This window comes from Tachypleus tridentatus, chromosome 13, assembly GCF_004210375.1.
Source record: "Tachypleus tridentatus isolate NWPU-2018 chromosome 13, ASM421037v1, whole genome shotgun sequence".
Lineage (NCBI taxonomy): Eukaryota > Metazoa > Arthropoda > Merostomata > Xiphosura > Limulidae > Tachypleus > Tachypleus tridentatus.
This window is the reverse complement of record NC_134837.1, coordinates 105,984,732-106,008,780: the sequence shown is the minus strand read 5'-3', so window position 1 is coordinate 106,008,780 and position 24,049 is coordinate 105,984,732. Positions and strand designations below refer to the sequence as shown.

Sequence of the window (24,049 nt, the reverse complement as noted above, 5' to 3'; positions counted from 1 at the left end):
TAAACTGTCATTCCAAAGTATTAAGAAACATGGGTTGAATTAATGTTATAAATTCCAAAGTAGAAGACAGTTTCTCACTAAGACCAGCAGTGGACAGAAACTATATATGAAGGAAAGTATATTGATCAATAGATTTAAATTGTGGTTGAATGAGTAAAACTGTGTAGCTTGTTTATTGTTTTATCTTTATGTGTGGGTGATGTATGAACTTAATGTGGTTAGTAATTCAAAATAATTCCTAATAATTTTAAGATCTGTTTCTCAAAATATCACGACTTTAACAGATAGAATAGTTACAATTTTTTCTTATTCAATGACATAAAGAAAGACTATAAACGTTTTTCGTAGTTTGTTGAAAAAAAAACATATTTAAACACAATGTTTTGATATACTATCATTGGTCTTTCATAGTGTTATTCTGCCCTTTTTGGGAGGGATGTTGTGATTTTATATAATAAATCACATACTGTGTGTTCCATAAGACAGAGTGGGTTAATGTGAACAAGTTACATTAGTAATTTATTGGATATCTATAAGGCATTTTTAAGCTGCAAATGTTGTTACTATCAACACAATCTACTTGTTACTTTGACTAGACTAGAAGATAAAAACGTTTTCAGAATTATCAAAACACTCTGTCACTTTTGTTCAGCCTGTAGAGTTTTAGCAATGTGTAATAGGTCAAGAAAATTCTGGATAAACAACGATGTAAGTTACTACAAGAGGGAGACATCTTAGTAAAGATCAGCAATCAGGATATAACTGGACTTCCACATGCTAAGGTAGTGCAGTTACTGAAAGAATTCCTATGTGGGGATCAGGCATGCATCACTATACAACGAGGAGGAAGTGCCTCTCACATCAAAGGAAAAGATAAAGTTTCAAAGGTGAGGAGTAGTATGAGACAGATAAAAATAATATTTTTTATTTTTAGAAAAACAACTTATTTTAACTTCCCCAGTGTTTTAGTCTTGCAACCTGTAATTATACTTCTAATGATGTAGATGTTGTATTAACACTTAATCGTAATTTATACAGTTCTTAAGTTCTGCAATTTTTGTTTTAAATAATAAAATTCTAGTAACAAGTAGTTTTAATAGCAAATATATTGGTATCTAATTGTAGGTTATGTCTGGAGAATGTGGTTTATAAAGTGGCCCTTGTAGCTTATATAACTAAACATTGTAAAAATCATTTATTCATATAATAAAAACAAACAAAATCTGTTAAGTTATTTGTTATTATTGGTTCAGTACTTTATATAGCAATAAATATTTTACAAATAATTATAATCAGCTTTGTTCCCTACTGTATATCAAACAAAACTTAAAAAGAAGATTTAAACTTGTATTTATTTCATAGCTATGAGGTTGGAGAACAGAAAAATGAAATGCATATTATAATTTATAAATAGTGGTGCATAAGAGATGCTACTCTAAAAAAGTGAAAAAGTAATATTTTACTTGTTTTACCAAAATAATCAATATATTTTAGAAAAACTGGGCTAAAGCATTTTATTGGAAACTCACACTAAACTTGTGAACTTTTAAAATTCTTATCAACATTTTTTATCTTTTGTAGAACCCTAGTGGTATTCATAAATCTGAAAAAAGCCCCATTTCTCATTTCTTACTGACTGACTTTTCAGGTTTGTAATAGTTTATGTAATAACACAAAATTTATTTTATTATTATTTCTTAGATAATTAAGTTTAAGTATTTTGAATAAACATCAAATGAAAATTTACATGACATGAAGTGGTTTGCCCCTTTGACATATTGTTTTTATAATTAGATCTACAACTGATGCACCTTTAATAATTGGAATAAGTTAAATTCCTGTAGGTTACCTATCATCTCTTAAAACTATTCTCATTCAGTGTTACCCTCCATATGTGAACTTTTTCTAGACATATGCCATAAGTCTTTTGCTCCCCGCTATTGAAATTGAAAGTTTCCAACATGTTTCTAATGCAAATCATTATACATCTCTTCTTTACCAAAAGGAGCATGATATCCTCACATGATGCATGTGACTTCCACCATACTCATTTACCAAATTATTACTTCTCCTTTACTAGCACTTGCATTTATTTGGATGTGCTTGATGTTGTTTAACAATTCACATTTAGTTTTTATTAAGACACTGTTTTTCACTTCACAGTTTTATCAGTTGGCTCCTGTCATGTTATTCTTTTTCTTTGCTCAAATTTGAAAGACTCTTCTTCACTATGAATTCCAGGAGATCAAATGTTACATGAGCCAGCCATTGTCCTCGGACCTTATCCCAGTTCCTTGTGAACAGACTGACCCTGTTTAGATTGATGAGGACTTCAGTTGCCAATTTTTGCCTTCTGATTTTACTCTACCTTCCAATTTCCTGCGTGAGGAAACAGTTAGACTTAACTTTGTCTGTTTGGATTTTTTTTCTCAGGTATTTGATATTTTCCTCCCTCCCCTGATATTCAAATGCATGCTGATCAATTTGACTCACAATTAAGCAATGGGATTAGCATGCCTTGACACCTGCCAGCTTCAACTAGGTTTGCATTTTCATATCATTATGTTGACTGTCCATTTATGGATCTACAGTTGTTAGGTTTCATATTGCTTGTTTGGAGGGTGGCTCCAAAATCACTTGTTAGTCTGACCTATGCTGAGTATTCTCACATGTATCTTAGCCTTATAAGCCTGTTATGGTTTCTTTTTACCCTATATCTCTTCTCTGAAGCTCTCCACAGATATACTGAGGGGTTTCCTGGGGATACCCTTTCCCTTCTTTCTTCCACACTAGCTCATTTTCTGTTTTCAGCTCTGATTTTACACATGTAGTTCTCTGTTGCTGGGACTTTCTCGGTCATGATGCAATTTTGGTTTCTTTCTATCTACCATTGACTTATCTCCAGGATTTACATATGGCCCTATTTTTGCAGTGATATGTTTTTGATGCTATTCCAGAAACAGAGTTACTTGTGGTATCAGTCCAACAACAGTCTATCCTTACCAATATTGTTGAACATATGCCATCTATCACTGTTTCCCATTCTCAACACTTACTTGTCCCTTCTTCTCAGGGTGACTTTTCTCATCATATTTTTTTCAGTGATACCTTTCATGTTTCCAACAGTACTGTTGACTACTTAGTTCTGGTCCAGTGTAAGTTTTACTTGCTGAGTTTGTCATCTCTGACATTCCTTTATTAAGGATCAATGTTTTCTAAAAGTTTTATCAGAAGGATTTGTGATCTTTTCCACAAGAAGATGTGCTCTTCTTCTTTTCCACCCTTAGCTTCTTCACATTTTGGAGAGGGTAAAGAGTATACCTTGTTCAGAAGTAGTGTGGTTCCTCTCATCTGATTTGAATCTGACTCTCTCATATCCAGAGGTATCTTTTGGATGCTTTCAGGGATTACTTCTATCATACCCTTTCACTGGTCTTTTCTCAAATTCAATGTGGGATTCTAGGTAATTTTTGAGGGAAGGTTAGTACCATGTCAGAAGTTATTATTTTTTCTATATTAAAGATGTATTTCTGATAGGTACTCACCTCCTTCCATGCTTCATACCCTTCTTCCTCACTTTAGTCTTGTGTTTACGTTTTCTGTCAAACTTCGAAGTGACAAACTATCAGTAGAGGAGTATAGAGGGAGTCACATGTCATGTGAGCATGCCATGCTTCTGTTTGTGGAGAAGTGACATATGATGATTTGTATGAGAGACATGCTGGAATCTTTAAATTCCAATAGGAAGGTGAAGGAGGTTTGCAGCATGTGTATAAAAACGTTTACATATAGAGGGCAGCACTGAATGAGAATAGCTAATTTTGTGAGATGAGGTAAGTATCTATGAGAAATACACTTTCAGTATAGGAAAAATACAACTTTTCTATGTAATTATTCAAGATTAGAAACAGATATAGTAAAATTTGCTGCAAGCGATGTAATTCAATATTTGTTAGTTATACTGAATTAGTCTGACAAGAATGCTTTGAATTATTTAGAATATTTATTAATAATGTAGAATCTTAAAAGTATTGACTATAAATCATTGCATCTCATAATTGTATTATATTTATTAAAGGAAAAGCTATATTTTGTAAATTTTTACTGCTGATTATTTACATGTTGCATAAATTATGGAGTATACTGATTGAACACACTAACATTTTTCATGTAAAGCCTTATCTTTTACCTGTTGCTTTAAAAGTAGTCAGTTTAGTTAAGTTTTGTTTTCTCAATAAAGAAGGTCACTTTCCATCTGCTTCTGGAGCACATCGAAGTAAAACTCCAACAGCTGACCTCTACAGATCCAAAGACAAAGAAACTATCTACATTAGTCGACCAAAAACTCCACTTGTTGATTCTAGGAATTGGGAACAATCTGCAAATAGTGAAATATTTCCATCTTCACAAAACATCTCTGGTGATTCAGAAAATACGTTGAATGCTAGAACTACTGGAAGTATGTGTGTTACCTCCTGTGATAGATATAAAACTTACTGTGGAATGCTAAAAGAAATGCATCTAAGTGGCTCACATACAGCTGTTACTGAGAATGTTGGTTCTAATGATCACAGTCAAAAATCTTACTGGAATGATCATAGCTATACAGATATGGGTATGAATATTAATGAGGGTGAGCATGAACCTGTGTATACATGCACATCTCATCACAGTGGAAATGTTAATAGAAATATGAAGTTAGGTCTGAAAAACCCTATCTATTCAAACATTCCCAGTTCTCATAGTGAAAGGTCAGAGGATGAGGATTTCTGTACTTTGTCATATCATAGTAGGACAAATATTCAGAGTTGTGGTGATGTGGACAGTCAGGATATTAATTGTTTAGTTAACAACAGGAAAATTACCAACAACAGAAGTAGTTCAGGCTGCTCTAATAGTTTGAACAAGTGTTACAACAGAACTTTATTATACAGCAAGAATGGAAGTAGTTCAGGTGAATTTCCACACGAACATAGTCCACAGGAATATTTTCAAACACTGTCTGGTGAAGAAACAGAATCTATTTATTCAACTGTACCTCCTAATAAATATAGAGTGGGTTCTCAGAATGACAGCCAGTCTCAACAAAAGTACGAAACATCAACAGAGTGTCAGCAACCAGAGACTACAGGATGTTACTGTGCGTCACGTGACAACATTTCAACTCACAGTAATCCAAGTATTAATCCACTTTGTGCAACTGTTCCAAGACCACCACCTCTTGGATGGAGTGAAGATTTTCTTGAAATGACCATAACACTTGTCAGAAAAGAGAGTGGTTTTGGTTTTCGTATTGTGGGAGGAACAGAGGAGGATTCACAGGTAATTTTGAAGAAAAGTATTATAATATGTATGTAAAAATGGCTGGTTTGGGTTGAGAAAATTTTTACGTAGAGGAGCAAACAACGTTTTGACCTTCTTTGGTTATCATTAGGTTCACAAAGAAAGAAAGAGGTAACTGAATGGTAGCTGACCACATGTTTGAAGGGGAATTGTGTAACTGAGTGTAGTAATGTAGAGGGCATGCTTAGATGTTTGATTATATTTATCAATATAGGCATAAAGGTGTTCCTTTGTGTTGGTTTATTTTGGGCTTGAGTTGTTGTATAAGTAAGGTTTCTTTAATTTTGCGTTTGTTTATGTTTCTTTATTTAGTATTTGGGTGTTTTCTGTGGTTATGTTGTGTTTATTTGATTTGCAGTGCTTGAAAATGTATGAAAGTGACTTTTAGTGTTCTTTGAACCTAGTTTCCATTTTCCTACTTGTTTCTCTAATATAAAAGTTGTGGCAATTATCACATTGTATCACACCTGAACTGAATTTTTTTAAATACAAAATGTGTGGTCAGAGGATACTTTAAAAAAATTATAACTCAAAAAGTAGGTTGAACACCATCCTGATTTTTTTGTAGATCATATTCAGAGATGTAAGAATATATGGTAAAAATCTGAAAAGGCTGAATAACTGGTGACACGGTCAAACTGTGGTCTGAAGTAGGGCTATTTTTAGCTAAATCATAAAGAGTTGGATGCAGCTAAATTTTTTTACAGGAGATCTAACAATTGCTGATGTATCAACTGATATGATAGGACATTTGAAAACAAAATTCAGCTTTGTATCATATTAAGTCTTAGAGCTATGGCTTATTAAATAAACCAATGTTTTTTACAATTTTGGGTTTTCAGGTAATTTTACAGCCTCACTATGCAAATCCTAGGAGAGATAAACTTAGGTTGAGACCATTTTTGAATTTTGTGAGATTAATTCAGTCAGTGTAGCAGATTTCAGCCTTCTACGACCATTACTCTTGCAGCTTTAAGCAGCCAAAGTTGCCCGAAAATGAATTTGCAAAAAAAATATAAAAAAAAATAAATTTTACAGGGCTGTAAATCAGAAACTATTGGAGATATTGATCTAATATTTGGCAATTTTCCATTATATGGGTAGATGGGCACATGTGAATTTTTTAAGGCATTCTGAGGGGGTCACCTGGAAAATTTTCCAAAATCTGGATGATTTGACATAGAATGACCCATTGTTTTATTTTGTCTAATTCGTCGTTAATTTTATCTGGTGAGCATAGTTTTATGACTGTGTTTATTTGGTTTTTTTAGTATGTTGAGTTTTTGTTTTGTTTCATGTGCTGAGTCTCAAGGAAAAGCAAAATCAACTAACAAAAGTAAATATATCCCATGAATTAAAAAATCATGAAACCATATACTGCTGCATACCATTTATTCCTGACATCAGCAGAAAAATAACCAACATTTGGCAAAAACTAATAACAAAATATGACATTTCAGTTAATACCAAATTCATTCAAAAACTGGGCACAAAACTAAGGTTTAAACTATGTAAAAACTACATTGACAAACACCACACCAACATTATTTATAAACTACCATGTGGTAACTGCTGTGACTTTTATATTGGAGAAACAAGTAGAAAAATGGAAACCAGATTCAAAGAACACAAAATGTCGCCTTCAACATAACCACAGAAAACACCCAAATACTAAATAAAGAAAAAACATAAACAAATGCAAAATTAAAGAAGCCTTACTTATACAACAACTCAAGCCCAAAATAAACCAACACAAAAGAACACCTTTATATCTATATTAATAAATATAATGAAACATCTAAGCATGCCCTCTAACATCCCACACTTAGTTATACAACCCCCTTCAAACATGTGGGCAGCTAGCATTCAGTTACCTCAGTTATAATATTAATGAGAAGTTTCTGTTAATAAGGTATAATAACAAGACTTAAGTTCTTATATATATTTCCTTTTATCATAATAATTCAGTTGTATTTTCAGTGTTCAAAGGTAAAATTTAGGTTATGATGTGAAAGTAATAAATCACTATGATAAAAATGATTGTTTAATATGTTCTTATATGCTATAAACACTGGTGTTTTGTTTTTTTATTAAATGAAATCATAACATAAATTAAAACTCCCTAAACTATTTATGAGCCATAAAATTAAATTTTCTGAATTTTTAATTTATTTTTCATTCTATTGATGGGTAGTTACATATGGATTTGCTCTTAACAATCCATAATTTCTGATTATTATCTCACAAGCAGAATAGTTGATATACAGTACTTGATTTCAAAACATGTAGAATTAAAATAGTAATAGTCTGAACAATGGTTAGTTGGGTGGATACAAAATTGAGAATCAAAAATTATTTACACTGCTACCTTCAGGTTTACTCTTGATGAAACTGATTTAGCAGAGGATTTTTTTTCCTAATGTAAAGTTGCTTTGTTATTTATTAGCCTTCAAGCTGTGACATGTTTCTTCTAATTTAATTGGTTTCATTGAAGTGTCATTTTGTTATTGATGTATTGAATGTTTTTCTGAAAGTGTATTTAAATTGTAATCTCAGTTAGAAGATGCAACATATAGTTAGAATTAATGAAACTACAATTTTTTTTTATTCTGGTTTGTTTGTCAATAAGCATTTCATTTACTGGAGCTTTCTCAAATTATAGTGAGTAAAAACAATTCTAAGAAGAGATTATGTGCAAAAGAGCTTACGACATACAGTCATGTGAAAAAGTTAGGACACCCTATGAAAGCCTGTGTATTTTTGTAACATTTTTGGATATATAGATATTTAATCTCAATTTTAACAATACTGAGAGATTATAGGAATATAACTAAACAATTAAAACTGAAGAAAAGACTTTTCAAGATCTTCTGTAAATGTAATTCTACAAAAATGCATATTCTAACTGAGGAAAGAGTTAGGACATCCCCACATTTATTCCCACTTAAATGGCTCAACTCACACACAGGTGTATCACACCAGGTGCACATGATTAGGAGATAGTTACTCAGCATTTTGAATGAGGCTTGTCCAATTTAAAAATCAGACATTTAGTTTGAGGTGCTCCTGACTGTTGAAGTGAGAGTGCACACCATGGTGAGAACAAAAGAGTTGTTTGAGACCTTCAGAAAGAAAATTGTAGCAGCTTATGAGTCTGATAAAGGATTTAAACAGATCCCAAAATATTTTGAAATCAGCCATTCCACTGTCTGGAAAATAGTCAACAAGTGGAGGGCTTTCAAAACAACTGCCAACATGCCCAGGTCCAAGCAAGTTCACCCCAAGAACAGACCACAAGATGCTAAAAGAGGTCTCCAAACACCCTAACATGGGACCTACAGCAGGCTCTGGCTACTGTTGATATGAAAGTGCATGCCTCTACAATCAGAAAGAGACTGCACAAGTGTAACTTGCATGGGAGGTGTGCAAGGAGGAAACCTTTGCTCTCTAGGGGAAACATCAAGGCCAGACTGAAGTTTGCCAGAGAGAATGTAGACAAAGACCAGGGCTTCTGGAATAATGTTCTTTGGACAGATGAGTCCAAAATTGAATTATTTGGACATCAGAACAGAGAACATGTTTGGCATAAACCAAATACAGCATTCCAGGAAAAGAACCTCATACCAACTGTGAAGCATGGAGGTGGAAGTGTCATGGTTTGGGGCTGCTTTGCTGCAGCAGAACCTGGACAGCTCACAATCATAGAATCCACTATGAATTCTACTGTGTATCAGAGAGTGCTTGAGGATCATGTGAGACCATCTGCATGAAAATTAAAGCTGAAGCGGAACTGGACCCTGCAACACGACAATGACCCAAAACATACCAGTAAATCCACCAAGGACTGGCTGAAAACTAAGAAATGATGAGTCCTGGAATGGCTGAGTCAAACCCCAGATCTTAATTCCATTGAGATGCTGTGGAGTGACTTGAAACAGGCTGTACATGCAAGAAACTCCTCAAACATCTCACAGCTGAAAGAATTCTGCATTGAGGAGTGGGGCAAACTTTCTTCAGACCGATGTCAGAGACAAGTAGATGGCTACAAGAAGCGTCTCACTGCAGTTATTTCAGCCAAAGGGAGTAACACTAGCTATTAGGGGATAGGGTGCCCTAACTTTTTCCACAGTTAGAATATGCATTTTTGTAGAATTACATTTAGAGAAGATCTTGAAAAGTCTTTTCTTCAGTTTTAATTGTTTAGTTATATTCCTATAATCTCAGTATTATTGAAATTAAGATTAAATATCTATATATCCAAAAATGTTACAAAAATACACAGGCTTTCATAGGGTGTCCTAACTTTTTCACGTGACTGTACATTGAGTATGAAATAAAAAATACTTGAATCATATATTACATATTTTAAAGTATGTTTTACAGTTATCTACATCAACTTTTGAGCTAGAACTCAACAAGTAGACTAGGAGTGAGCTAACAATTGTCAGTTTAAGTTTAGTTTTAGATTCATAATTTTTAATTATTTCTAATTTCTTTCTTCTGATGCTGAGTCATTGTCAAATCTTCACTACTTGTAGCTGTTAAAGTCTTATTTTTAAACCTTTTCTATTGTCAGCTAGAATTAAAAAATGCACAACAGACCATTAAATAAAAGTTGTTTAATAAGATAAACAGAATAATGTTTTCAAAGTAATGAAAAATGTCAACTGTTGTTGTGGGAACCCTCCAGATATAGTTATTATGATGAAATCTTGTGTGTTATGAGAAACACTTGTGAAATATGTTTGGTGGACTTAAAAACTTTTAACTGTAATTTTCTTTTGAAAAAAAGTGACTTTTAAGTCTTCAATAATTTATCTCAAACAAAGGTGACATTACATTTGTTCAATTTACAGGTGTCTGTTGGTTATATTGTGCCTGGTGGAGTTGCAGATATGGATGGACGTCTCCATTCAGGTGATGAAATAATCTTTGTTGACAGTCAGGCAGTCTTCAACGAATCACACCATCAAGTAGTTCAGTTAGTGAGAAATGCAGCACTAAATGGCAGAGTAACATTAAGAATCAGAAGACGAGTATCATCTTTAGGTTTGTTCTGATTTATGTATTCTAAACTTATAAGATAAAAAAATAATGATAAAGGGAGATCTACTTTTAAAACATTAAATATTGAAAATTACATTGTTATAAGTTCAAATACTTTTACCATTTTTTATTTTTTAATATTTGTTGTTTCTTAAAATACAATATGCCAAAGTTATCTACTCAAAAGGAAGAATAACTATTGTCCCTTACACACTTACTTCTTACAGAGTAAGTGAAATTAACGAAAAATACCCTGATTTTGCAAACTTACACATTTTACAGTCTTTTTCATTATTGTTATGTCTAATTAATGTATTAATTAACATATCACATTACATGCACAGCAATATTTTTATTAAATGATTTTTGTAACTTGTGTTTTTACTGTAGCTAACATGTTGTGTAAGTTGTTACTTATAACATCAACTAATAAAAAATCTCAAACCATTGTGATGTGAAAGAATATTAACATTGAGTTACATTTTTTGAAAAAAAGTTCAAGTTGAATACCCAACTTAGGATGTTCTTGGAACATATACAAATATAGCTGGGTTTGAAGAAAATTTCTTGAAGGATCTTATATATTAGAAATTATTTTTAAAGATTATAGAGTTGATTCCATGGATTGATTACATGGAAGTAAATATTGAAGTATTTCAGAACTAGGTTAGTTTCAAACTATATTTTAACTTTAAAAACACTATCTAAAGTTTGTCAGTTGAAACACTCCTTAAGTTTTCCACTAAACTGGTGAACAATGTCCAAGGTTGGCAACCAGAACATACTACAAATTCTTCTGAAAAACAATGAATACTGTCTGAGTTTGATAACAATGCCACATGGAAACTATTCTGTAAAACAGTGAACAGTGTTCAAAGAGTTACAACTAGGACACACCACAAACCTTTCATAACACAGTGAATATGTTTAAAGTTTGATAATCAGAACACATAACAAATTGTTCTGTAAAACAGTGAGCACTTTTTAAAATCTGATAATTAAGACATACATAAACTTTTCTGTAAACCATTGAACAATGTCTAAAGTTTGGCAAGTAGGATATATCACAAACTCTTCTATAAAACAGGGAACATTGGTAAAATTGATAATCAGGACACACCACAACCCTTTTTGTAAAACAATAAACACTATCTACAGTTTGTGTACACTTCAAACTTGTTTAAGTGCAGGGTTTAATGTTCAGTCAGGTGATTTGTTACTTTGCAACATAAGCAGAGGTTTTCATAAGTTCTTTGTTATTAAACATATACATAATTAATAAATCATTAACATATTTTTCTTTTCTGAGGTTTGTGTAATTTTTACAGTAAAAAGCTTTTATGATGTTTTGTTTTTAACTGATTTACAAGATTCAAATTAAATTACTTGAACTAATTTAATTGCTTTTCAGACTAAAAAGTAAACTTTATGTTTAGCATGACAAAGAGGTAAGATGATGATTATTATGTAATAACTTTTACCAGTGTATTGTTAATTATTATGTTATAGTGTTTATCAGTGTATCCTTAATTTTTATATAAACTTTTACCATTGTGTTGTTATACATTATTTTCACTAAACATTGTGTGATTTATTTTTCTGGCAGAGCCTTTAAATCACACCAAATCAACTGAAAAAATGTATCCATATGACATCACTCTCACAAGAAAAGAGAATGAAGGATTTGGATTTGTTATAATTTCTTCTGTAGGCAAGGCAGGATCAGCAATAGGTAGGTTTCATTTCATTTTGTAAGTGAAATAGGATTAACAACAGCTAAGACGTTTTTCTTCTTTAACCCTTTTGCAACAGGCTTGGTATAATATAACAAGTTTGTATACATACTTGTACAGGTTAGGTATTTATACAATAACTTTTGTTGCAGTGTATGTATCTTTATAATATTTGGTAGACTTTTAGTAAAGACTACAAATCATGTTCATAAAAAATTAGATTTTATAATGAAATATTTTTATTAAAGATTTGTTTGTAAAAATATCAAGTCTGTTTCATTACTAGTGTGAGTGTGAAGTGATTTCATGTTATGATTAAAAAACTCTTCTTAAACACAAGAATCTCTAATGTTATTTGTGTAATGTCTAAAATCTTTTAAATACTTTTAAAATGTTTTTTTTGCAGCAAGACTTTATATTTTTTGTCTGTTATTTTCTATACCTTAAGTGTGTGGGATCTGTCAACTTACTGACCTCATAACCATCATAAAAAAATTAGGAAATAAATATAAATTATGCTTCTTTCATGCTAGAATGACTACATATTATAACACAAAAATATAAATGTTTAGTTCAAGTAGCTTAAATCTTATAATGTTATATATTTATTCTTTTTTTATATTGGCCTTCCAATCATGCCTTGCTAATATTACATAACTTGCATTGACACAGTGTATGTGTACTCATGTTGCCATATCTAATAACATAAAACTGACCTTTAGTCTTTACAAAGTGACCTTGTCTGGCTGTATTTTAGTGGACTAATATTTTGTAATATACAGTTACATTTCAATTATTATACATTATATATGTATACAGATTATTACTATTTAGAAATAACTTATGAAACTTATTTTTCTTAAAATGTAATACAATAAATAAAGAAGAGTAAACAAAACAATTATCTCTTTGAACTCAGTTGCTGCTAGACATAAGTTTCAAAGTTTTTTTTTAAATTTCACACGTGGAAGATATAAAACAAATTATTTGAGGGTTTGTATGTATAGTTGAATAACCAAAGAAATCATGAACAACTACATTGGTATCTTAGAATTCCACTATAATTTATTAAACTTAGTAACTAAGCTGTATTTAGATTTAAAAAAAAGAGAAAAACTTCAAGCTGACCAAAGACACAACCTACCTTTTGAAATCTTCATTCGAAGGAATGTGGTAGCCTTTTCACAGATTAAAATGGCTGAGGAAACCAGTAGGGGGACATTAGTTATTCACATGTTATATATTGAACTAAGTGTATATAAAGGACCATTTCCAAAAATGGAAAGAGGTGAATAAGGCCACTGTGTTTGACTCAGTACATAAGCCATGTCTCAACAAAATAAAAAGATACGAGGTTCTTATTTTATATTATAGCTTGTTGATATTGGTAATTTGAGTTCCTGATTTTTTGAAACTATAGACTTAGTATTTTGACATCACAAACATTTAATTTTAACCAGTGCTGCATTTAACATACCATGTGACCACTAAAATCTATATTTGGTGTGTTCTTTTAATATTTACTTTTAAATTAAGAAATTATCTCATATATAATATTAAAGTTTGAATTATAATCTACAATTTAATACTAAATCTATTGGCATTAATTCATAAAATAGTCGTTCAATAAAATTTTGAATACAAATCAACAAATGCAATGGCATTGCCTTTGACCCATCACCTGCCATAAAATGGTTTAGACTAGATTGGCAATAGATAGGTTTGAAAGGCAGTATTAATAATAGGTAGAGCTTAATTCTTCTTTAAGGCATTATTAACAATTGGTATGTTTTATTTCTTCTTAAAGACAATATGTGGTACCAGGGATGTAGTGATGTCAGAATTAGAAATATTATAAATTAATAAGATGTTTTAAAACTTGCTTTGATATTAGTAATTTTTATATATGGCAGCAAGTTATGGCTTAATTAAAAAAATGTTTTGTTGTATGTTTTCTCTTGGTAATATATGTGTATTCAGTTTAGAACTAATGCTAGAAGTAAGTACTTTGAAGGTGATGTCACACGTCTAAGAGATTTTGGTGGGAGTCTATCAATACAAAATGCAGGACTTCACCACTATATATTATTGATAAATACACATTTTATTTGGTTGTGATTAAGCAGTTTCATTAACCAGTGTTTCTGCTATTTTAAAAATGTATAATTTTAAGGAGATAATTTGTTACAAATCATAAAACTCTCTTAAAAATTGTCTGGTTTTCTATATTGCAGGGAAGATTGTTCAACAAAGTCCAGCAGAACATTGTGGACAACTTCATGTTGGGGACAATATATTGGCTATAAATGGAATACGTATTTTAAATATGCACCATGAAGAGATTGTGAGCCTGATTAAAGCTTCTGGTTGTACAGTTGTACTCACCATTGGCCCTCCTCAAGGTACTAACCTTTGACATTTTAACCAAAGCACACAGTGTCAGATTTTTAACCATTTCATGGTGATCTTTGTGAAGTATCTTTTCCATAAATGATAACTAGAAACTAATTTGTTATGATAGTCAATTTAAGTAATCTTTATTTTATTTTTTCATAGAAATAACTTAGTTAAAACCATTATTGTCACATTTCTAAATGTGACCACTATACAGATCAAACCGACTACACAGGTCTTCGGACAGCAGTTTCAGATCCAAGTACAGAACAGCCATTGGCCCCTTAGAAAAGTAATGCTGACTGTAATGAATTTTGTTTTTGTCTAATTGTAATTGCCCACTGTCTTGTGTGATATATTCTGATCCAATAACTTGAGTCAAGTGTTGTATTATTGATCTTTTTATTAAATAGCAAGTGCTAAGTAATAAGCGACCATCAACTATTACAAAGAAAAATAACAATTGAAAGTATACAATATGACAAAACGTTTTAGTAGCATGATACACGACTTGATCTGGTTAGCAAGAATAACATATCTTCCTATAGTTCTCATATAAAACATGTAAAGACCACATAAAACATATCAAAGTGCAGTAGACATAAGTGCAGAATTGAATTGAAAACATATCAATCTGTGAAGAATTCAGAATAGAATTAAAACATACTTTCTCAGTTCATTGAACACAAGAGTATAATTTAAGAACAAAATTGCAAATTCTATTATTAGATCCAAACCCACATGGTAAATCAGAAAAATTTCCATAAAATCAATATTTTTGTTTATGATTAACAAAATGTAAATAGTTGTTTAGTGACTTTGGGGTGAATACAGTCGTAGTTTGAATACAAAAAACAGGGACAATCCAAATCTTGAAAGTTTCTTGTGTCTGCTTCATAACAACAATATTTCTTTTAACAGTCTCAATCTCACATGGATCTGATCCAATGCACGGACCCTCACTTCCTTTATACAGTATTGTATCACTACATGCATTATTTGAATTGGTTTACAATCGGGATCTAACACTCATACATGAAAATACATTCAAAGGATTATATCATTGATTAAACAGTAAGTCATAGAACATTGTTATATATTCAGATAAATCTGTATATAATGGAATCTGAAATAAATCTGAAGTTACAATGAGTACTATTTTTAAATGCACAAGGTTCTCATTCCACAAAGGTGATTTGGCTAGGACCGCTTCTAACTAATACAAATCATCGTTTAGCGCTGAAGACGCTTGAAACACTGCGTGTTACAAAATAGATAAATAGTGTTGAGCAAATCTTTCATCAAAACTTCACACTAATCAATAACATATAGAAACAGGTGATTATTATTTTTACCAGTTTTACTTTAAATTTAAGAAAATGTATTTGCCCCACCATTTGCATAGGCATCTTTAAATTGATGGGCTTCTGGGAAGTTGCTACTTTATCCTCTTCCATTCCCTGTTGACAGGCCTACTATGCTGGTTTACTGAAATAAGAGGTTGAACACTTTGAATCCAACATAAATAAATAGTCATCTTAAAACATTTTAGAGACCTTTTTGCTTTCTGTATCGATAACCTATGTATCTTTATCACTAATTTTATAATATTTATTATGCTTTTCTTAGTTGATGTCTGTTTAGTTAAAAATATATAACACTGATTAAATAAAGTTTTCAGTATCACTGGCCACTAACTGCCACGCTTATTACTAATATGTTGTTTTTTATGTCTAAAAATTTAGTTTGTTTTAATTTTTTGTCATGCAGGTGACACCTCCAGTACAACGTCATTATCACAAAGGGTAAGTAACATGTTAAGATGGTGTTAGTTTCCATTCAGTATTCCTATGTTCAAAATGTTTGAGTTGTTTTATACTTATTTATTCAAGTGTTATATTTGTTTACTGTTGTACGCTATTAACCGAGTAACCACCATGTGGAATAGTAAGCTGCACGTTTATATCAAGATTAACAATTAAAAATGAGGAGAAATCATATATCTTAGATCAAGTACTGTATTGCATAACATCATAAACTGACAAAGGATACTTACCTGAAACTTTGCTCTGAAATAAAAACTTTTACCTGTTGTTTACAATAACCAATATTATTTTAACTAACAATATTTTTTGATTTTGCACCAACTTTGTTTTCACTTGCTTTGCTGCTCTTCTGTACTCTTTATCTCAGAACTTTGGGACATCTTTACTTTCTGTCATAGCCATTCTTTCACTGCCACTGGCTGATCCTGACAGGACACACAGGTTAACTGTGATTCTTACATTCTGTGGTTACCTTCATTGCAGGTCTGTTCTGTAATTTCTTCATCATCATCGTCTTGTTTTACACCCCTAATTTATTTTTTATAACTGCATTTTAGTAGATAAATGACACCAAATCTGTCAGTGAAGAGTTTAATTAACTTGTTTAAGGAGTGAAAAATACTTTGAAATATTTGATATTTTTTTAAAGTATTATCAACATTAATTTTCAATAATCTGGTTTGTCTTTGATTTTATATACATTCCTCTGTTGATAATATGATAAAAAATATCAAATATTTCAAAGTATTTTTAAAACCATTTGAGATAGTAACTGTTATAATTTTGTTTGCAAGCAATCATTTTCTTAAATACAGTATATTAATAAAAATTGGAAGATATACTCAGAACTATACAAGCAGTTTTCCTTTTTCTAAGCATAATGATAGATTGTTATAAATATAATGAGTATAACAGATAAAACTTTAATTTCTCAATGAGCTGACAAATTTTAAGAAGCAACAAATAAACTAGAGGATTTGAGCATTGAGTTCTAATATTTTGATGATAAATGTAACAGGAAGATGAGCAATCAACTGACCACGTTAGTGAATACTATTCTGTTGAGCTTCATCGTGGCCCTCAGGGTTATGGCTTTAGCATTCGAGGTGGAAAAGAGTTTAAAAATATGCCTCTCTTTGTACTGAGGATAGCAGAAAATGGACCAGCACATCAAAATAATAGACTCCAGGTGGGTAATAGTCTAAAACGAACAACCCATATGTATTATATTTTCAGAATAACTAGAAATTTGTTATGGTGAATTGAAACAAAAATATAAGATATAGACTTAAATATCTCTTTTTTAGAAATTATTAAGTTCCAAAATAAATTTTAAATGAATTCAGTGTTTCAACTAATTCAGTTACATTTTTCTGACTGCAGTAAACAACTACAATATATACTTTTGTTCAGTAGTTTCCTATATATATGTGTGTGTGTGTGTGTGTGTATTCTTAATAAAATACAATATCAACAGTTTTTTAAACTTTTATGTACATAATATATTTTTATAAACATACATAAGATCATTTTATTAAGAATACACACACACACACACACATATATATATATTTTGGAAACTACTGAACAAAATTGAAGAAATTTATCAAATTTTTCATTTCTGAGCCTGGTACCATTAGAGTTAGTTTAGTTCATATTGTAAAACCATTACAATTAAAAACATTAAACAAACTCAGGGCGAACTTAACATTTTTCAAAGTTAAAACTGAGGTTTTATTTTTAAATTTGTTAGTTTATTCTTTTACACTTAGCAGTCAGAGATAAACTTGAAACCTAGAAAACAACTGATGTTATAAATGAGCATTACTTATGCTATTAGATGAAGAAATGCATCATTCACACTAGTTATGCTAATGTTATATCAATGTTGAATGACAACTTAAATTTTTTTCTTTCAGGTTGGTGATCAGTTAACTGAAATTAATGGAATAAACACGAAGAACATGACCCATGGAGAAGCAACAGAACTTATTAGACAGAGTAGTAACAGTGTGAGATTATTAGTTAAGAGGGGAGGGAATCTGTCATGTGAGTTTGGTATGTATACTGGTATTGGATCTTTCTGTGTGAATTCAAGTAGTTATCTTCTGATATTTTATTTTCCATAAACCTTTGTTTACATACAGTTCTATAGAGGCTTCAGAATTTACTTTAAAGTTTGTAGCAAGGGCTGTTTGTCATTATTTTCCAAAAATATTTGTTTACCTAACTTTTGTAAAGGCTTGGGCATTTACTGTTAAGTTTGTGCAAGGGACTGATTGCTAAATATGCATACATATTTGTACTACAGTTTAAAAGTACCTCTAATTTAGATTATTAGGCAATGTTTAATAAGTGGTGGAAGTTATAAAGAAGTAATATTCCAGGACTTATTTTACCTATTTTATCTTTAAACTAAAGAATTGCTGAAGTAGTTTTAAAAATTAGCATGTATGAGATTGTATTTATAGTAGCAACTGTAATAATGAAATGGATGTGAAAATGCAAGGCTTTCAATGATGAAACATTTTTGAAAGACTTTTTTTTAATTTAGAGAAGCTATAGTTTCTGTGAGATATTTTGTGGTTTCTATTAGAAAAAGTAAAACTTTTGAGGGATATTTTGTTTTATTGTAGAAAAACTGAAGTTTTTAAAAAGGACTTGTGATGTTGACAAACTGAAGATTTTTTTAGATATTTTTTGGTTTAATGTAGTTTGTAAGAGATTTTGCTGTTTTAGTGTGTGAAGAAACTGAAGTTTTGAGAGAGATTTGTTTACATTTTAAAAAACTGTAGATTCTGCAGATATTTTCCTGACTTAATTTGCAGGAACTAGAAAGTTGCAATAAGTGTAAGAGTTAAGTTCTCTGACTTTCATCTAGTCAGCTAAGATGCTGTTTAGAAATTTCAGTCTATTTAAGTGAAAGTTATAAAATAAATATTTAAGAATAGGGTTGATTCTTTTTGTCATGCACAAACTTTCTCTCTTTTTCCATTCTATCAGTTTCTCAGTGGGAAAAGTCTTTCATGGTGTTTTTCTTCATATAATAAAAGGATAGAATATTATTGTATATTTATTATGTGTGCCATTTATTTATGTGATCACATGTTAAAAAGTTTCAGTTCCAGTTTTCTTTATTTGTTTTATAGTAGATGGCTAATGCTTTAGTATATTTAACTTTTTATTATGGATTTTAGTTGACCAGTCAAGTCCACTGAATATCTCTGCTTCAGCAGTGCCATCACTGTCTACAATATTTAATGGACCAATTAGTCAAAGCTCCCCTCGAGGACCTTCCCAATCAGGTGGCACCATGAGAAATGTGGACCTGTGGAATTATGATGTCTATTCATGAGTAATTGTCGATAAGTTAATTTTTTCTTGGAGAAGCAATTGTTACATAATAATAACCTGATTAACTTGTTTCATTAGTTGCCAGAAGTTGCAGTGTATGGGTAACACAGCCAAATAAATATAAAAAAGGTTGTATTCACCAGATTAAAGATAATCACATTTGGTGTGAAATAGTGTTAATCATGAAGATTGTTAGTGTGAAATAATATTATACATTTGGTGTATAACTGAGTGCTTTTGTCATCATGGGAATATTAAAAACATTAAAAAGTTTGTGAAATCTGCCAACACCATCATTAGTTAATGATATAATATATACCACACACATAAATATTTGAATGATTGATTTGGCTACGTAAATTATTAATGTTGCTTCAATTATTATTACTACTTAGATTATTGTTGCTATTGGATAGTCATTATTATATGTGTATTCATTTCTATTTAATGATTATTACTCTTTGATTATTTTTTACTTGGATATTCACTTATATTTGATAATTATTACTGTGGAATGATTATTACCACTTGGATGTTTGTTTATTATTGTGTAGACAATTGTTATACATGAGTGTTCACCTCTATGTGATGATGTTTTGGGTGTTAGTTACTACTTGGATGTCCAATTCTTTTTGATGATTATTCCTGTTTGAATGATTGTTACTACTTGGATGTTAACTTATATTTTATGATTATTACTGTTTAATGGCTATTACTACTTGAGTGTTTGATTATTGTTGTTTAGATTATTGTTAATATTTAGGTGGTTACTTCTTTTTCATCATTGGTACTGTTTAGATGATTGTTATTATTTGAATATTTCATTGTTGTATCTTAGATGCTTGTTACTTCTCTGATGTTTGATTGTTGTATCTTGGATGCTTGTTACTTCTCTGATGTTTTATTATTATTGTTTGGATGATTGCTAATACTTGGTAGTTTACTGCTGTTTAGATATTTATTTCTCTTTGACAGTTTTCACTTTTTTGATAATTATTGCTACTTGGATGTTCAGTGCTGTCTGGATGACCACTGTTGATGTACAAGGCCTGTTAGCGGAGGTGGGATGGCTCCTGGAAAGGGAAGGAAGAGGAAAAGAAAAAAGAAAGAAAGACAGACACACAAAAAACACACTGTGGTAGACCTGGTGAAAAACAAATTGTGGCTCTCACTGCATCTGATAATAATTGAAGAATTGATTGACTTGAACTATTTTTCATCATAATGTTTTACAGCTTACTAATATATATTTCAAGGATATGTTTCCTAGCAAATTTGTTTTCACAGCTTTTATGCTATGCCAACTTTAAATGCTAATTTTGCAGAGGTGGTTATAGTGTAAGGGGTGAGAAAGGAGCATAGGTAAAAACAGTAGGATTAGATTTGAGTAAATAAACTTTGAAAGAGATAAGAATTGTGCCAAAACTTTGGCTGATAGGAAGTAAATGGGTGGTAGGTGTAACATCAGGGCATGAAATTTCTCTGATGGGCTTTGCTGATGTGGTACATCTATGTATGTATCTGATTTCAGGAGGGATAAAAATATTACTTTACTTCTTTGTTGATATGTACAGTTTTTACTTTGCATGTTTCATGTGAGACAATTATCATTCATTGGTTGCAGGATGCTAAAGTAGACTAACTTTTATAACTGGTCAAACTCCATTACTTTTTTGTTTGGCAGAAATAGACTCGTTTGGACTGCAATGAACGTGAAACTCAATCTGTCATTTGACTCACCACTTATCACTCATTTATACTTGTTTCAAGGAATTCTACAATTCATCAGCAACACTAAACAAAATAAATTAAAAATAAAACTTTATTTTTTGTAATGGGAAACTTGCTTTATGTATGATGTTTTCAAGTCCTATAAAAAATATAGATTCACTGTAGTGGGTAAAAGACAGCAGAAAACACCATACATATAACATAGATTAAACAAGGTCTTTTTATCTATATTAACATCAAATTTTCAGATTTCATTTGAGTCAATGTTTAGTTTTGAAAAAAGTATTTTGTTCTTCTACAGACTAAAAAATATTCTGGACTGAGTTTTCTGTGAACTTTTCATCATGTTATTTCTGTTATGAATCCATGCTAAATAGAAAACCTATAAGTGTTTGTCTAGCATTTTGTATTACTGATGTTAGCTTTGTATTTTCTGTTTTGCTGCATTATTTTGTCAGTGGTGGATGTGTAGATACTTCTAAATAAGTTAAAATTTTGATGCCAATTAAGAAAAAAAAAAGTAGGTGTGAGAATACTGTGCATGTTGTTCTTGTAGTCAATGTTAAAAATAAATTAACAAAGTTAAAAGCATTTTTTAAAAATGTATTTCAAGGTGAAAACAAATTAAAAGGTCTTTTAAAGACTATGTAAATAAGATTTATTGGTAATGCATTTTTATAAACACTTAATGCTGAGCTACCAGTGTGTTTTCTAACAAGTTAGTTTGTACTTTAAGTAAATTAGATAAGTGATTATCAAAGTGTTTGACATTTTGTAACAAGTGATTATTGCATACTGCTTGAAAATAAAAAAAAATGGTATTGAAGTTTTCTTTTTTAAAATATAATTTTTTTATTAATTTTATATTCATTCTACAGTTTAAAAAGTAATGATAAGATATTTAAATCTATTTTTATAATTATATGTTTGGGACAAAACTTTTAAATGTCAAGAACAATATTTTATTTATTCAAAACCATAAATTTATGCTTTTATTCATATATTTTTAATAACTGGACATTATATAAAACAATGCAAATAAGTGAAATATAAAAATTATACTGAAGATGCAAAAACAGTACTTTTAGAATGGAATATTAGAACAATGATGATAGACATTTGAAACAGTTTGATACTGATGCATATAAAATATTTTCTAATTTGGAAACATTATAATAGTAATTTCAAAATGGGACTTTGTAATGTCATTCTTATAATGAAATATTTGAATGATGTTTTTATAAGTACATTTGTATTTTGCATAATGTGTGTTCCTCACAGAGGGGTGGAAGTCATAAGATATTGAAATATATAGAAAGATTTCCAATCTTAAGAGGCCTGGTAGTCTTTTTATTTATAAAAAGATACTGTGAATCAGTATCCAAGAAATATAAATGGAATGGATAATCAGTACAAACTTTAAAAGAAAATCAGTCTCTACTGTTATATATTAACTTATTTCTTTTACTGCTTTAGTTATTTGTGTGGCTTCTTTGAGGATATCTCAATCAAGTTATATCATTGCTGTCATTGATATATAGAAGGTGCATCAGTTGAAATGTATACCACTTGTTTTTGTAATCTGTAATGTAGGTATTTTTAGCAAGAAGATCAACAGCTTTGCTTGTTGTAGTGTTTTATCTTGAAAAATATACTCAAAGAATGTTATGACACTGTTTTACAATAATTAAGATGTGCCTTTGATGTTGATATCGCTGTAGCTATGTATCTAATGCTCTACTCAAAATATGTTTTGATAATGTTTACAAGTAATTAAGGTTCGCCTATAATATTGACATTACTGTATCTCTATAGCCAATAGTCATGTTATTTAAAAAAGTGCATGTATTATAGTAATATAAGTCTGATAATTCCAGCTCTTTCACAATAGGGGCAAACATGGGCTAACAGTTTGCATGCCAGGATCGTAAATCCAAGGGTTCACGGTTTGCATGCTGTTGCTGAAAAACTGTGCTTCTCACTTTGGGGTTAAGAGAGTACAATAAGAGTGAACAGTCAAATCCTACTATTTGGTCAGGCACGAGTGACCTAAGTATTAAAGGTTGGTGCTGTTGACTAGCTGTATTCTCTCCAGTCTTATACTTCAGACTTAGGGACAGCTATACACAGATACCCCTTGTGTCACTTTGTGCAAAATTTGTTAAACATCTTTTAGAAAGCACAGACTTAATTTTTTGTAGACAAAGGCTTACAGTTAGCTTCTGGAAACCCTCAGGTTGTCAAGTTTTGTATTTAAATCCATTACGTTTTTACACTGCTGCATTGTAGATACAAAAATAATCCCATCACTAGGTTGGTTTTTTGGCTTCATGACAAACAAATAGTGAAATATCTATTATAGAGAATATAATATGACTTAAATGTTATTAATTTCTTTCAGTATCTATAAATTATAAACATATGTAAAATAGCTGTGTAGATATTAATTATTTTAGTGTAGGTAAGAAGCATAAATTAGAATATTGGTCACAAATGTGTGAATGAATATCATTGGATTATTAGGTTATAAATCAAAATACATACATATGTATATTACATATAAATTAAAAATATGAAAGTATAAAAATATTAGTTAAGTATGTTCAAACATATATATATATT

The 24,049-nt window shown here is 30.6% G+C and overlaps 1 protein-coding gene across 5 annotated transcripts in view; it reads left to right on the top strand.

The window, feature by feature from the left end:
• Nucleotides 1-22,254, top strand: part of LOC143237576 (membrane-associated guanylate kinase, WW and PDZ domain-containing protein 1-like) — a 46,917-nt gene extending 24,663 nt beyond the window's left edge. For 2 of the 5 annotated variants that reach the window (XM_076476994.1, XM_076476996.1), the window contains exons 10-20: nucleotides 681-887; nucleotides 1,582-1,648; nucleotides 4,241-5,322; nucleotides 10,200-10,392; nucleotides 11,996-12,121; nucleotides 14,357-14,524; nucleotides 16,287-16,321; nucleotides 17,361-17,531; nucleotides 18,262-18,400; nucleotides 19,540-19,697; nucleotides 20,712-22,254. In XM_076476994.1, coding sequence (XP_076333109.1) covers nucleotides 681-887; nucleotides 1,582-1,648; nucleotides 4,241-5,322; nucleotides 10,200-10,392; nucleotides 11,996-12,121; nucleotides 14,357-14,524; nucleotides 16,287-16,321; nucleotides 17,361-17,531; nucleotides 18,262-18,400; nucleotides 19,540-19,697 — 2,346 coding nt within the window. In that variant the 3' untranslated portion in view covers nucleotides 20,712-22,254. Of the gene's footprint in view, nucleotides 1-680; nucleotides 888-1,581; nucleotides 1,649-4,240; nucleotides 5,323-10,199; nucleotides 10,393-11,995; nucleotides 12,122-14,356; nucleotides 14,525-16,286; nucleotides 16,322-16,709; nucleotides 16,826-17,360; nucleotides 17,532-18,261; nucleotides 18,401-19,539; nucleotides 19,698-20,671 lie in introns of those variants that run through there. The other 3 variants (XM_076476993.1, XM_076476995.1, XM_076476997.1) reach the window with 2 other exon arrangements.
• The last annotated feature ends 1,795 nt before the right edge of the window (nucleotides 22,255-24,049 follow it).